At 38.7% G+C, this 14396-nt stretch overlaps 2 protein-coding genes across 7 annotated transcripts in view; one reads left to right on the forward strand and one right to left on the reverse strand.

Annotated features, from left to right (window-relative positions):
• Positions 1–5568, reverse strand: part of GLMN (glomulin, FKBP associated protein) — a 21303-nt gene extending 15735 nt beyond the window's left edge. For both annotated transcript variants that reach the window (XM_035332826.1, XM_035332825.1), the window contains exons 1-6: positions 5436–5568; positions 3869–3940; positions 3271–3396; positions 1778–1897; positions 854–962; positions 36–282 (exon numbers count right to left, since the gene is read on the reverse strand). In XM_035332826.1, the coding sequence (XP_035188717.1) occupies positions 36–282; positions 854–962; positions 1778–1897; positions 3271–3396; positions 3869–3934 (668 nt within the window). In that variant the 5' untranslated portion in view covers positions 3935–3940; positions 5436–5568. The remainder of the gene's footprint in view (positions 1–35; positions 283–853; positions 963–1777; positions 1898–3270; positions 3397–3868; positions 3941–5435) is intronic.
• Positions 5484–14396, forward strand: part of RPAP2 (RNA polymerase II associated protein 2) — a 37194-nt gene continuing 28281 nt past the window's right edge. For 2 of the 5 annotated variants that reach the window (XR_004752749.1, XR_004752750.1), the window contains exons 1-8: positions 5485–5675; positions 6023–6068; positions 7774–7888; positions 8543–8641; positions 8952–9017; positions 9413–9501; positions 11470–11505; positions 12388–13336. Coding sequence is in view for 3 of the 5 variants with exons in the window: in XM_035332823.1 (XP_035188714.1) it covers positions 5618–5675; positions 6023–6068; positions 7774–7888; positions 8543–8641; positions 8952–9017; positions 9413–9501; positions 11470–11505; positions 12388–13336 (1458 nt within the window). In the remaining 2 variants the exon portion in view is untranslated. Of the gene's footprint in view, positions 5676–6022; positions 6069–7773; positions 7889–8542; positions 8642–8951; positions 9018–9412; positions 9502–11469; positions 11506–12387; positions 13337–14396 lie in introns of all 5 variants that reach the window. The other 3 variants (XM_035332823.1, XM_035332821.1, XM_035332822.1) reach the window with 3 other exon arrangements.

Below are 14396 nucleotides of genomic sequence, written 5' to 3' on the forward strand. Positions count from 1 at the left end.
TTATAAAATACAATGATTTGGCAAAAAATGCTCACAACTTTAATAATTCTTCTTTCAGCTCCATGTCATTGTATTCTGATGACTTTTCCATGTTTTTAACAACTTCATCCACAAAAGGTTTAGCAAAGTCCACCACTGCATTACAGCATTGGCAGAGACCAAGTTTATCTTCCTGTATTTGTTGTTTTGTATAAGGCACAGGCAAGAGAGTAAGCTGATTCATAATCATAGCCAAAGATAAGCCCACTGAGTAGGCCTTCTTGTTCTGAAGTTTCAAAAGCACTGAAACAAAGAGAACATTTTGAGACATTATTATTTGCAGGAAGAAAGTGTGAAGAAAAATAATGTGACTGCATAACAAAGCCTTTCGTTTCAGGGGAGGAAAGAGACTAATACCTGAACTCATATGACTAAGTACAGCAAGACTAAACAATATCACCAGCTAGTCTAAGACACTGTAGTTAACAGGACCATATAGCTGAGAACGACACAATAAAGCAGTCCCACATTTCCACACATTCTTCCTTTCTCTGTAGCACAGTCATATTACCTATATAGTTGGTATCCAAAACCAATGCTTTTCATCTTTTTATGCAAAGCAGAAGAATGTATCTTTCAGCTCAAACATTTCAACTGCTTCAATTACAAATATAAGTTTTATACCATGATAATATGGAAATCGATGTTTTAAAAGTTAATACTGAAAATATCCCCATTTATATTTTGCAAAATATAAAAAGACTGTAAAGACTATCAGGACAGCAATATTCTGAAACTATTCTAGCAAAAGTTAAACTAATTTGATAAACAAGATTTTTTTTCTTCAGAAACTACATGAGCAAGTGAATGTTACCTGTCTGCAAAGGCTGAAGTAGCAGCATGACAGTTGGGCACACTTGCTCTCCCGACGTCTGCTCTATCTGCTCAAGTAAACCCAAAAAAAGTTCCTTTGGATTGCATAGCTGTACGAGAAGAACAACATACATGTTTTAACCACTATGGTCATAAAATATTAAAAAGAAAAGAAGAAAAAAAAACACACACACCCCAAACTGCAATACAGAGGTCCCTGAACATTAAGAAAGCAGATCAGAACATCCAAAATAATCTTTAAGGAAATAAATATGAAACAATAAGTACTTCCCTACAGTTAATGTCTTCTGTAACATGTATATGTAAGTACACTTTTATGTAAGCTGAAAACATAGCAAATCCAATGGCACAAAACTTGATTTCTATGTTCTATAAACACCTCACAGTACCATAGGAAGAAATTCTGTAGGAGCAGAGAGAAAATAAAAACTTCAGTGTGAATGTCACTCAATTTGCAAGTTGTTCTCTAAGTAGGTGAACGATTTCCTACAGAATAAATTTTATTTCCCTGTTACTCCCTCAGAATCAGCAGACACTCACTGTCATACTGTAACTGATGAAGACAAGAGGTAGCATTGCTGTGGCTACACTGACTGCAGAAGCTGGCCATTGAAAACTTTGTATCAGATGATGCCTAGCTACTTTTTGCTGAATAATTCTCTGTCGCTATGCTTTGTCTAGTTAATAAATTCTCCAAATTTGTTAAAAGGTTGAACCTCTGAGAATGCTAATCCTTTGTCTACTTCAGGTAAAACTGGCCTGTGAGTTTAAAAGTTATGCGGAATGGGTAGAGGAACACAGAAGTATTCATACCCTGTTTTTTGGAAATCAGAAGGAGAAAAGGACATCTCCCTTCCCCTTCCCTACAATTATTTTATTATAACTATGTATTTCAAAGCCATACCTGTACCAACTGATCTAGTATCTTCAGGCAGTGTTCTCGCTTATCATCTTCTTGTTTATATGCTAAAATGCACCTAACAAGAGGAGAAATGAGATTCCAACCCATATTCTTGATGATAACCTACAAAACAGATTTTCAGAGAATAAACGAAAACCTGACATCTTCTAAACACAGCAAAATTGTATATATGAAGGTCAAAAAAAGACAACAGATCAATGTCCTGGTTGCAACTGGTACCATAATAATGTTATTGAAAATATAACAGCTATTACTATAAAGTTTTGTACTTGACATACATCGTATTCTCTCCCCATACCTATCAATATAGATTCATATTTTGTCTAGCTTTCTTTAATGCATTATTTCTAACATGTGTATAGTTCCAAGAATTTACATGGCAATAAATGTCAAACAGGTCAAACCTAGTAGGTAGAGGGATTTTGCTGGATTAAGCAAAGCAGAGAAAGTTTAGAAAAAATACGTTTAAAGTGAGGGGATCAGGATTTTCAATTGTTACATCAAACTCACAAAATTTGTGACTAGATGGGGACTCCCTGTAACACTGGGCAAAAATTCCATCCTTCACTTTCTTCCTGAACTTCCTGTTTGTGTAGAGCTTAGCATGTTAGCATCAGCTTAGTCAGCTCTTACAGTTTTGACCCATATTATTGTATCCATCTGTGGTGGTTTGACTCTGGCCAGAAAATCAGCACCCACCAGTCAGCTGCTCATTCTCCACCCACATCAAGATGGGGAAGAGAAACAGTGCAAAACAGAGAAAAACTCATGGGTCACGACAAAGACAATTTAATAAGTGAAGGGAAAAAAGAGGAAAAAAAGCAAGCGATACAAAGGCAATCACTCACTGACTCCCATCAGCAGACCACTGCCCAGCCAGTCTCTGAGCAACAGCTACCTTGGGAAGACTATCCCCATTTCAACTGGCAAGCATGATATTACCTGGTATGGAATCTCTCTTTGATCAAATAGGGTCAGCTGTCCCAGCTGCATCCCCTTCCAACCTCTTGCAACCTCCCAGTCTGTTTGCCGAGGGGGCAGAGTGAGAAGTAGAAAAGGCCTTGACGCTGTGCATGCGCTGTTCAGTAACAGCTGTGACACCAGTGTGTTATCAACCCTGTCTTGGCCACAAACCTAAAGCGGCCATGAAGAAATGCCATTCAGTGCCTCATTTGAAATTCTGTCCTGCAACAGAGGGCCAAGGGCACTTTCTCTTAGCTGTGTTTTCAACATCTCTTTTCTATTTCCTAAACTCACTAGAAAGTAGTTATTAATGGTTTTCTTAAATGACCATGACTTGACTTCTGTAAACTACCTGAAGTTGCACAAGAACGTGCACTTAACAGACAGCAACTGATTAACTGTTAATATGCACACACTTGCTCCACAGTGAAAGTAGCTTTCCCTTTTTAATAGTTTTATCTATTTAAGTGTGCTTAATGTACAACTAATATATAGTGCAAACTTCAACTCACCTTATTTTTCTCATTTTGAATTACTTCTAACAACTGGGCAGCATATCCATCTTCTAAACATTTCTGACCTGCTACCTGAAACAGATTAAAATCTTCTCCTCTAAAATCAGATTCTTCCAGAATTTGCTAGAAAGAAAATATACATGCTTAGCTCCATATTTATAAAAATCAAATCACAAATAGGTAAATCCAAGTTTTCATTTCAAAATTAGATGTACTGTCACTGTAACTTATCATTTCTTACTAACGTCCTTTACATATTAAAAGAAGTTACCAAGAGCTACCACAGAAGACAAAGCAGTATTTCAGTAGCATTTTCTAACCCTAAACTACAGCACAATATATGGAAGATGTATTTTCTACAACAGTCTGTCGGTGATTTGTTCCCTTAGACAGGTACCACTGAGAGAAATAAAAACCTCTCTTTCTTTGGGAGGCAGAACTTAGGATAAGCACCACGCAGAAGTCAGTGAAACACGGAGGCTAAACCTAGCTGCCCAGTGAGGAGATCTGCTAATGAATGTCTTGTGTTTTGCAGTCATAAAGAAAAACTTGAACTGCTTACATTTGTCACGTTTATGAAGAGAAAAGTACTTACGCATCTTTGTATTATGGCTTGAAGTTCATCAACTGCCATTGTAGTTTGACTTTGTTCTTCTGGCATTGAAAACTATTATAAGTTAAGGAGTGCAGTATTAAAACACATGAAGTAAACATAGAGACTGAAAAATAATCACATTATCAAAAAAAATGCCAAGTAGCGAAATGAGAACAATCCACATGAATAGATCTTATGAAGATTACATGATTAAAAAAAAAGGCAAAAATATATTTTTAAGAGATGTATACTGTGTTATTCTACTCCCCATATTTGCTGGATTACATAGAAAATAACCTGCATTCTATATACAGGTAAGCAATTTCTGAGTGCCATCAGGATCATCTTAGGAAGTCAGGAGGCGTTAGCTATGACACAGACACTGAAAACTGCAACTAATACAGCCTGGGGTAGCTGCATACCAACCCTGGACTCCCATGATACACTACATTTTCTATGCATATCTTCACCAGAGAAGCTCTCTGCTCAGCTCTGACTAGAACACTCTAACCAGATGCCCAGGACGTGCACAGCTGATCCAGCCTCTGTGCCAGTTTGTGTCAACAGTGTTTTAGTCCAATCAGGACTGCAGTATCAATTCTTTCCTGTTGGTGTCTAGGTTGGTTGTTCAGTGTCCTTTTACCTCTAGATGCAATTAAAATTTCCTTGCTGAAAACCAAGTAAACATTTCAGTAAAGTTACCATGAGTTACACATAAAATCAAGCTCAATTATTGCGTGATGTATCAGAGCAGCCGTTGTAATCTTTATAGTTTTGAGCAGTTCCACGTGCCTAAACCTGGTTATATAATCACTGTGGCTGTCAATTACCTCTGCACTTCAATAATTGGCAAACTATTCATCCAAGCACCCAAGATTCATATTTACACAGATATTTCAATGTAACATCCTCCATTTTTCCTCCTAAGTTTGACCTCAGCTACCTAACACAGCATCTAGATAACTAAGCTATTTGGACATTTATAAAAAAAAGTCAACTCACAATAGCTTAAAAAGCACATGTGCGAATTTTAGTACTCAAAGATCACGTAACTTTCTATTCTCAACTGCCTAATTTAACACTTTAACTTCACTGCAATCTAGCAATGTTTCAAACCTGATCTTTCTGATTTTGTGATTATCATGTACTTTATTAACGCACATTGTACCACTTGAGCATCACTAAGATGCCCAAAACAATTTAAATGTACTTTAAACGCTCATATTTTGGGGTTTTCAGCCCTCAGAAATTTTACAGTGTACTTACAGCCTTGAAATATGCCCTGGCAGGGATTTGCCAGTTAACCTCGCAGACGGTCTCAGGCCTTAATACTTAATCCAGTTTCTAACTATATCTTTTCACTGGTTCCCGCGGCATACGTACAGCATCTAAATAACGAGGAAAAAAAAAAATAAAATAAAATAAAATAAAATCTGCTTTTAACCCTCAGGAAGCTCCCTCCCTCAGCCCCCTCCCCAGGCAGGTACCACACGCAGGCCGATCCCGAGGGCTGCTAACGAGCCTCTCGCACACGGCTGGATCAGAGCCCCCGGCTCCTCTTCCTCACCCCTCGCCCCGCCGGCGGAGCCGGACTCCCCTCGCAGCGCCCCAGCCCGCAGCCGGCGGCGTGCACCCCTCAGCCGTCGCCGCTCTGCCGCCTCCCGCCGGGCTGGGCCGCACCGAGACGGCTCCGCCTCCGGTAAGAGGTCAGGGGGAGGGAGCCAGCAGCCGGCAGCCACCACCACCACGATGGCGGCCAGGAGGCCGCAGAGCAGCCCCAAGGGGAAGCCCGGCCGGCGGCGCGCAGGTAAGTTCCTAGCGCCGCTTCTCCCCCTCCCCGCGCTGTGGGCTCTCCATTGTGCCCTCAGGCCGGCCCAACGGGCTCGCCCAACTCGCTGTACCGAAGGGGGTGAGGAGCGGCCGGGCGGCCGGCGGTGCGGGGACGCTACCGCCAACGCAGTGGGGCTGGAGCGGGCGGGCGGCGGGTGTGGGGCCGGGCCCTGGGCGCTGCGTCTGCCCCCTCAGGCTCCGGGGGGCTGCAGCGCCGGGAGCCCGCCCCCGGCCGTTCGACTGGTCGGGGAGCCGCGGCTCCGATATTTTCTGTTGATGAAGGAAGAAAATAAACTCACAGATTTCCATATTTTTGATTTCTAGGAAATAAACGTTCAGCTGCTCCGGAAAATGAAGACGTCGCTCAGAGGTATAATTTCTGACTAACAACACGTGGTCATCATGTTGTTTTGCTTCATTTTGCAACTGTATTCTTTGCCTGGCATGTTGGTTTTGGTTTTTTTTTTGGCTTTCTTAGAGTACCGTAAGAGATAACCAGTACCCCCTTCAGGCAGACTTGTTCGGGACAACGCTATGCGTCTTTCAACTACGTTTCCACAGTAGTTACTGTAAAGATATCTCATCCAAACATTTAGAAGAAAAAACACACATGCATTTCTCTACTCAAGGTAAAAGGGACGACAGTGGGATGCTATCACAGTAGTGAGTGGTATTGTTCCTTTTTTTTTTTTTTTTCTTCGTTTATTCAGTATGTGACTGAAGCATACCTAGAAGATACCTTTATCGTGCTTTAATTTCATTGTTCAACGTGTAGCTTAATTCTTCTTTTACTTCTCAATTCAGACCTTGTTCTGAAAACAGAATTGTTGATCTTATCCTGAAGGTTTTTGTTAATATGTTAAATGTTTGCTGAATTGTTTTCACAACAGTCAGTAAAAGATGGTATGTTGAGGCAGTGTATTAGCACTTATATTTTCACATGGAAAAGTGAGGCAAAGAGATTAAGGACAAATTTTTCTACTAATTTTGAGTTAGGGCTTCCAAAGTAGACTCTGAACATATATACATGGTATAATATGCCAAAAGTTTATGAATCTGAACTCCACAGTTGTATTTCCTTTTTCTGTAGTGCCTGATTTTTGCCTGTTTAATTTCCTTGCATACTTTCCAGTCTTATTTATTCACTTTAAAAACCAAATCTGAAAGATTTGGCCATGGCAGATTTTTTTTTTTTTCCATGGGCAGTTACCTAAAAAATCATTTGACTGCATAGAAGACTTTCAAATGCATATCGTAGACCTCTACCAGTTAAGAAAGTGGAATGATTGTACACTGACAGCCTCTGTGGGAGGTGCTACTGGATGGAGATGGGAGACACCTATATGGGTCCTGGTAAACTACAGGTTGATCATGAGCCAGCAGTGTGCCCTGGTGGCCAAGAGGGCCAATGGCATCCTGGCATGCATTAAAAGGAGCAGGGCCAGCAGGTCAAGGGAGGTGATCCTCCCCCTCTGCTCTGCCCCGGTCAGGCCCCACCTGCAGTACTGTGTCCAGGTCCGGGCTCCCTGGTACAAAAAAGACAGGGATCTCCTGGAAAGAGTGCAGCAGAGGGCCACAAAGATGATACGGGGCCTGGAGCATCTTTCCTATGAAGAGAGACTGAGAGACCTGGGTCTGTTCAGCCTGGAGAAGAGAAGACTGAGAGGGGATCTTATCTATGTGTACAAATATCTGAGGGGTGGGAGACAGAGGGATGTAGCCAACCTCTCCTCAGTGGTTTGTGGGGACAGGACAAGGGGTAATGGCCACAAAACTGAGCACAGGAAGTTCCGCACCAACATGCAAAAGAACTTTTTCACGGTGAGGGTGACAGAGCACTGGAACAGGCTGCCTAGAGAGGTTGTGGATTCTCCTTCTCTGGAGATATTCAAGGCCCATCTGGACGCTTACCTGGGCAGCCTGCTTTGAGGAACCTGCTTTGGCAGGGGGGTTGGACCCCAATCTTTTGAGGTCCCTTCCAACCCCTACAATTCTGTGATTCTGTGATATAATTGATACTTGGTAAAGATACAGCTGGAGCTACTCTGTGTCGTTCAATATCCTTTATGTTACAGGAAAGCAGTCCTGGAAGCTGCTACTAGAAAGAAGATTGAATTTGAGAAAAAAGCACTGAATATTGTTGAGCAGCTTTTGGAAGAGAACATTACAGAAGAGTTCCTTCTGAATTCTGTATGTGTTGCAAATTTTTACACTATTTTGTATCTCAGTGTTCAATTTTTTAAGTTCTTGGAGTGATTTGCTGAAGTTTAAAGTAGACAAGGTTATTCTCTCTCGTCAGCTCTGATTGCCTTATTTTCAGGGGTTTTGTAGTGAAAATATGCTGTAGTTTTGTAGGACTATATGTATTAATGAATCCTCACTTTATTACCTTTGTTTATATCCCCCAGGTTCTAGACTCAGAGGTGAAGTATAAAAAGTTAGGTCCTCTGTGAATTTAGACAACGGTACTCTTTACCCCACAGTTCATACTAGCAGCACAATTTTTATAATACCACTGGGGTGGTATGAGGATTATTCCTGTTAAAGTTGTAAATGCACTGGTAGATAGGTGTATATAACATATAAAGAGGAAAATCGTGAGAATAGGTACCACACTAGAGGCAAAATGATGAGGCTTTTCTATATATAAGAAGGATCCGTGTCTTTCTTTTCCTCTGAGTATTTACCTTGTTACCAATTTTACTTTGGAGGTTCTGAATGCTGTTTAATAAACTTACCTTTCATTTTATAATAGTATCAAGTATTCACTTGCTTATGAGAAATTTTGAGTGTGAAAAATGACCTTCCACTGTCTGTTCTTGAACTGTTTTCTTGTAATTTCAGGGAAAAAGTATTACTCCATCTCATTATAAAGACATTGTTGATGAACGGTCTATCATCAAATTATGTGGTTATCCTATATGTCAAAATAAACTGGAAAATGTAAGTTGCATTTTATTAATGCTGTTAACATAAGAGCCTCCTATTGTTTTTTACATTCTTGCATTTTCTTTTTCACTTTAAAGTTAAAATATTAAACATAGATAAAAATACTGTTAAGTAATGGGCCAGATATCCTGTTGTTCCATTTCAGCTTAAGACTTCTGAAGTAAAAAATTAAATCTGACCTGTTGACAATCATTGCTGTATGACAGAATCAGTTAGTATATTAAAATATGTGCATTAAGAATCAAGTTTTATGTAAAGTCATGACAAAGGTGACAGTCTTGCTGATGAAAGTATATTGTTTTAGGTACCAAAACAGAAGTACAGAATTTCAACAAAAACTAACAGAGTTTATGATATTACTGAAAGAAAGGTATGGTAACAAGCTATTTCTATACTGTATTTAATATTGTTTCTACATGAGAAATGCATTTTGTAAAAGTATTCATATAGTGGCTTGATTCAGAACCAACATGTTTGGATCTGTTCTTTGAACTTTTTTGATTATGTAGAACCCAACACAGGCTTGTTTCTGATAATGAAAGTGCAAAAAGGAGCAGGGAGGTGGGGAGAAAAAGAAAAAACTGAAAGTGATTTGTGGGGATAGACCTGTTTTGTAGGTTTGGTTTCTCACGTAAATTAGAAGCTTGATTATAAGCTGAAAAAGAAATATGAATTGGTATTTCACGGGTATGAAAAACAATTCATTTTGTCCCTTTCTTATTAAAGATGTCTTTAGTCATACTTTACATACTGCTTTGTTTCCAGTGCTTCTGCAGCAACTTCTGCTACAGAGCATCTAAATATTTTGAAGCTCAAATTTCCAAAAGTCCAGTATGGATGCGAGAAGAAGAAATGTAAGTATAACCTTATATATTTGTGGTTCATTTTGAGGATGCTATTTTCTCTATCCAAGTTGTGATGGTAATTAATTAGTTGCAATACATCCAAATGGTTAGGCTGAAGCAAAGGTGACTGTTAACATGTTAGCTGAGTATGGTGTCAATTTCAGAAGCGCTGGTGCAGTATGGATTACTGTAATTGACATGGCTCAGTTCTGCTCATGACTACTCAACAGACAGGACTGTGTTAGTTTAGAGGGCAGGCTAGTCATAAATAATAATGATGTCCTGGTAACTTTAAAATTTCTTGTGATTGGATTCTTAAAAGTCGCATAATATAATGTAAAGAATTAATTAATCTTATCTTGGTACAAAAGATTTCCTAATTATAGCAGAGCACTTGCATTGGGCTTAAAGTTAGACTGCAAAGGTTTACACCTGAAATAAATGAAGAGGTTCTTTATCCTGCATAAAACTATAATTTCAGATTGCCCATTTCCTGCTGTTACTGCAATACACACTTTGGAAGAGTGTAATATGGTTAATGTTTTAATACGTTGACTAGTTCAAGAAACATAGACTGGCAAATAATTAATTGAGCCACTGGGTGTCACTATTCAACACTAAATACTTGCCTAGAGAACATTCAGGTAAAAGTATTCATTTTTCATTCTCCAAGACGCTACTTTTCATAGTATCCTGGTTTGCAACAGAATAACCAAGCTGAAATTATATATCTGAGCTCAGTTTCACAGATCCGATCAATCATGTGAAATGCCTGATCAATAAGAGTAGTGGTTTAGAACAGCCTGATATGGTAGACAAAACTGTTTTCTTTGTGAAATATTTAAATAAACTTACCAGTATTATTGTGGCATTGTTACTTGCTCTCTCTAAAGAAAGTGTTTATTGTTAACATTAAAAGCATACAGTTCTGATATGCCTGACGTACTTAATTATTTATGCTGGGCTGGGTGTATTTTCCAAAATAAACAAGCAAAACAAAATTGCAAAAAACAGGTAGTGCACAGCTAGTTATGTCTGTTTGCATAATCACTTACATTTGCACACATTGTATGTTTACACATGAGAATATCTGAAATTCTTTTGAAATAAAAAGCTAAAAACTTCAATTTTAAACTCTAAAGAGCAAGTATTTGGAATTAATCATTTAAATAATTTTATGTTATCACCTTTAGTTTCCAGACTCAATTCACTCATATGACTGGTGCAGCTTTCATATTTTTTAAACCTATTGTTTTTTTATATATATACTGACTGAGTTTAAGGTTTTATTGCATTGACTTGTATTTGGTGCATGCTTAACAGGTTTTCTTTCACTCATAAGGCAGGTGAGGATTTTAACATTCAGTGTTGGATAAGATAAATAGCATTATGTTGTTACCTTATAACTACTTGAAGCAGATGAACTGCAGGTAGAATTTTGGAAAGAAACCCATCAGAATTTGTTTTGTAACAGTTCTTCGAGCTTCTGGATGTTTTTTGAACTCAATTTTCCTAAAGCAGTATAACTGTAATAGCCTAATTTTGACCAAATAAAAATTCAAATTAAAAAAAGATCTCCTGAATATTCATATTTTTTGCGTGAATTTGGAGCATTTTCTTATAAACTGCACAGAACCACTTTTACTATAGGGATTCTTGTGACCAGATGAGGATATGAGTATGATTAGCTTCATGAAGAAGAAACGAAGGGGTGATCTGAAAGCAGTCTACAGCTACTTGTGGGCAGGGGGGGAAATGCAAAGATTACAGACCCAAACTGTTCTTGGTTGGTATCAGAAATCTTAACAAGGGGTGACTGTTAAGCTTACTGTGCTTTGACCAGAGGATGTTGGACTAGAAGATCATTAGAGGTCCCTTAGACCATTAGAGGTCCCTAACTGTATCTTCTGTGTGTATGTGTATTTCAAGAGCATTGATTTAGCAGAAAACTCTTCATTCTTTGTCTTCTTTTTGCAGACCACCAGACATAGAGCTGCTGAAGGAGGGGCAGAGGTACACTGAACAATACTTTTTTAAGTGCATTTATAGTTACAAGTATTAGCATCATGTAAGATAAAAGGAGAAATTTTGATTTCATGTGTTATAGAAAAGATCTTATTAGAGGCTACACAAAGGATTATTTGTCTCTCTTTTTTTTCCTCTCTCTTTTTTTTTTAATCTTTGTGAGTCTAAGCCAGCATGTTTGACCTGTATGATTTAGTGTACAGCTGTTCTTGGCCTGTATGTTGTAATTGAATCTGTTGAAATCTGAAACAAATACACTGTTTATACTTGGCATATTTTATACCATCTATTCTTTAAAAAGAAAATGGTACCAATTATATGTGATGAAAGCTGCTGTACTTCCTACTCTGAAACATCGATATCTGCTAGATTAAAATCATGCTAATCTGTCATCCCTCTGTACCTTGCTGTGTGTATTATGGCTTTGTTTGTTTTCTCTTGCAACACATGGCCATTAGATGGCAAACTTACATACGCTAAAAGAGCTCTGCTGGCCTCCTGATTTTAGAGTACTGTGTTCATAGCTATGTTGAGATGCTGATCTTAATTTTGAATTGCACTTTTTTTTCAAATTCATTATGCTAAGTTTAACCTCATTTTGTTGTCTTTAATAATAACAATTTACTATTCTAATTGCCAATGAGCAACTGGGAATTTATTTCTCTAAACGATGTCTGTACTTGCCATCTTGATTGCAGAACAGTAAAACTCCTTGCATTTAAAGACTTTTGGAAGATAAATGATTTATAGAGCAAAAAAGTACACTTCTACTATAAGGGAAAATGTTTTGTTTATCTTACATGAGAAAGAAAGCTATTATAGGTAACACCCATTTCTTATTTCATTGATGGCTTGTGTTTTCTGTAACAGCGGCGAGTCTGGAGAAGAGGTGAAACTACGTGATGAAGCAATTAAAGCTTCTGACATTGAAAATCCTAGGCTATCTTCAAATCCATGTGAATCTACTTCTCGTGACACAGCCAGTGACAGCAGTAGTGATACCGAACAAGAATTTGTTTCTTCTGTTCTACCAGGAAGTCAGTCAAGCTCAGCTAATCTTGCACAGCAATTGCACAGAAACAGCATCCTCAAAAAGAAATATATTGAGAAAGTCTATTCCAGCCCTAAAGCTGAAGACTTGGATGTGGTAGAAGCCACTGAACAACTATCAAATTGTAAATTAGATGTTCAGGATGAAATGCATGCTTGCTCTGTTCAAAATAACGTAACTCCAACACCTTCAAAAAATCCTACTCCAGGAACATCAAATGTTTCAGAAAATGTTGAAAACACCTTTAGTGGATCACAGATAGTTTTTCTAGGTGTGAGCAAAAAAGGGGCAGAACGTCTTACAAGAATACTAGTTAACTCAAAACAATATAAAAAAAATGAACTGCGGGATCCAGTTAATTCCTTGGCTGCCAAAGGCAGTTTATTAGAAGTCCTTAAGCAAACACTTACTGAATGGAGAACTGAGGAAACTTTAAAATTTCTCTATGGCCCAAACTACACTTCTTTATGCTCGTCAGAATGCAAATCATCTGCCAACCAAGAAAGTGAAGAACGTGACGAGGATGACCTAGATGCAGATGATGATCTTGACACTGTTGCACCAGGGGAGTCTGAAAACAGTTTGAACTATTCCTTACCTTATACAGGCTCAGGTGGAGTAGCTAAGCCTGTGCCAAGTTACGAAAAGTTAAAAGAAGAAACAGAATTCCTAGAACTCCGAGTAAAAGAGTTCTATAAAGGGAAGTGCATCTTGGCTGAAGAGGCAGTGACACATGCACAAACAGAGGAACTTCCAAGCAAAGACAAAGTAAGTGCCCATGGGATAGTGTCCAGGCTATTTAAAGCCTGCTTTCAAGCAGTTAGTACAAGCTTTTTGTCTCTGTAAGTGGATATGGCCGAGGTGCCATCAAGCTATTAATGTGAAAGAAGGTAGACTAGATTCAAAACAATCCCATCAGGATGAGAAAACATATTTTAGGTTGAAAAAGAATGACTTTGACTGTTCGGAATACATTCAGTTCTGACAGCAGCCTTTCAGTTTGTGAAGCCTGAAAGATTATTCCATTTGCTCAAGCACGGTTTGATCATGGACTGAGGCAAGCAGAGGAGGTACTGGTAAGCTGGGATGGGAGAGGAGTTGAGAACTATCTGAGCCCTGTGTAGTTTTTGCAAGAGAATGGGTCAAGGTGCTATAGCTGTTGTAATCTCAGCAGAAAGGTCAACTACAACTGCTGTCATCACTTCCAAGTCCTGTCCTTTCTAGCACCTCTGCATCTTATAAAGACTCTACAATTGTTGCATTGCATAATTGCAGCGAGGTGAAGCTGTTAAATAATCAGTGTAAGAATAGTTTATTGGCAAGAAAAACTGGTGATTAAAGACAAAGAAGAACTAGGGCTCCTAAGAGTCTTTATAGCTAAGGATTTCTCTAAAACTGATGCCCTGGAGGGCAAGTAAGGAAAGTTTATGTAGAAGAAACATAAGACAGGGTAGGCCTTGGCTGAAGGAAGAACGTGATATTTTTCTCTTCCCCTTTGACTCATTAGATAAAATTTATATCTACATTTTTGCCTTTAATTCATGACAAGGATTGGATTTCTTTCTTATTAGTAAGACTAAATCTCTGGCATTATCTATTGTTAAAATTCTTTGAGTTGGAGCCTGCTGATTTGTTTACATATGTTGCTGTAATCTATACAATTGGGGGGGGGGGGGAGGGGGGGGGCAGTCTGGTGGGTTGTAGACCTAAAAGTGTAGAGTGCTGTGAGGTTTCTCTCTGACTCTTCCAGGTCAGGCAGGCCAGCTGATAGCAATAAGGTGGTCTTGTCAGTACTGTAAAACAGTTCACTAACTGTAATGGCATCTGA

Source organism: Oxyura jamaicensis, chromosome 8 (assembly GCF_011077185.1).
Source record: "Oxyura jamaicensis isolate SHBP4307 breed ruddy duck chromosome 8, BPBGC_Ojam_1.0, whole genome shotgun sequence".
In the NCBI taxonomy this organism is placed as follows: Eukaryota; Metazoa; Chordata; class Aves; order Anseriformes; family Anatidae; genus Oxyura; species Oxyura jamaicensis.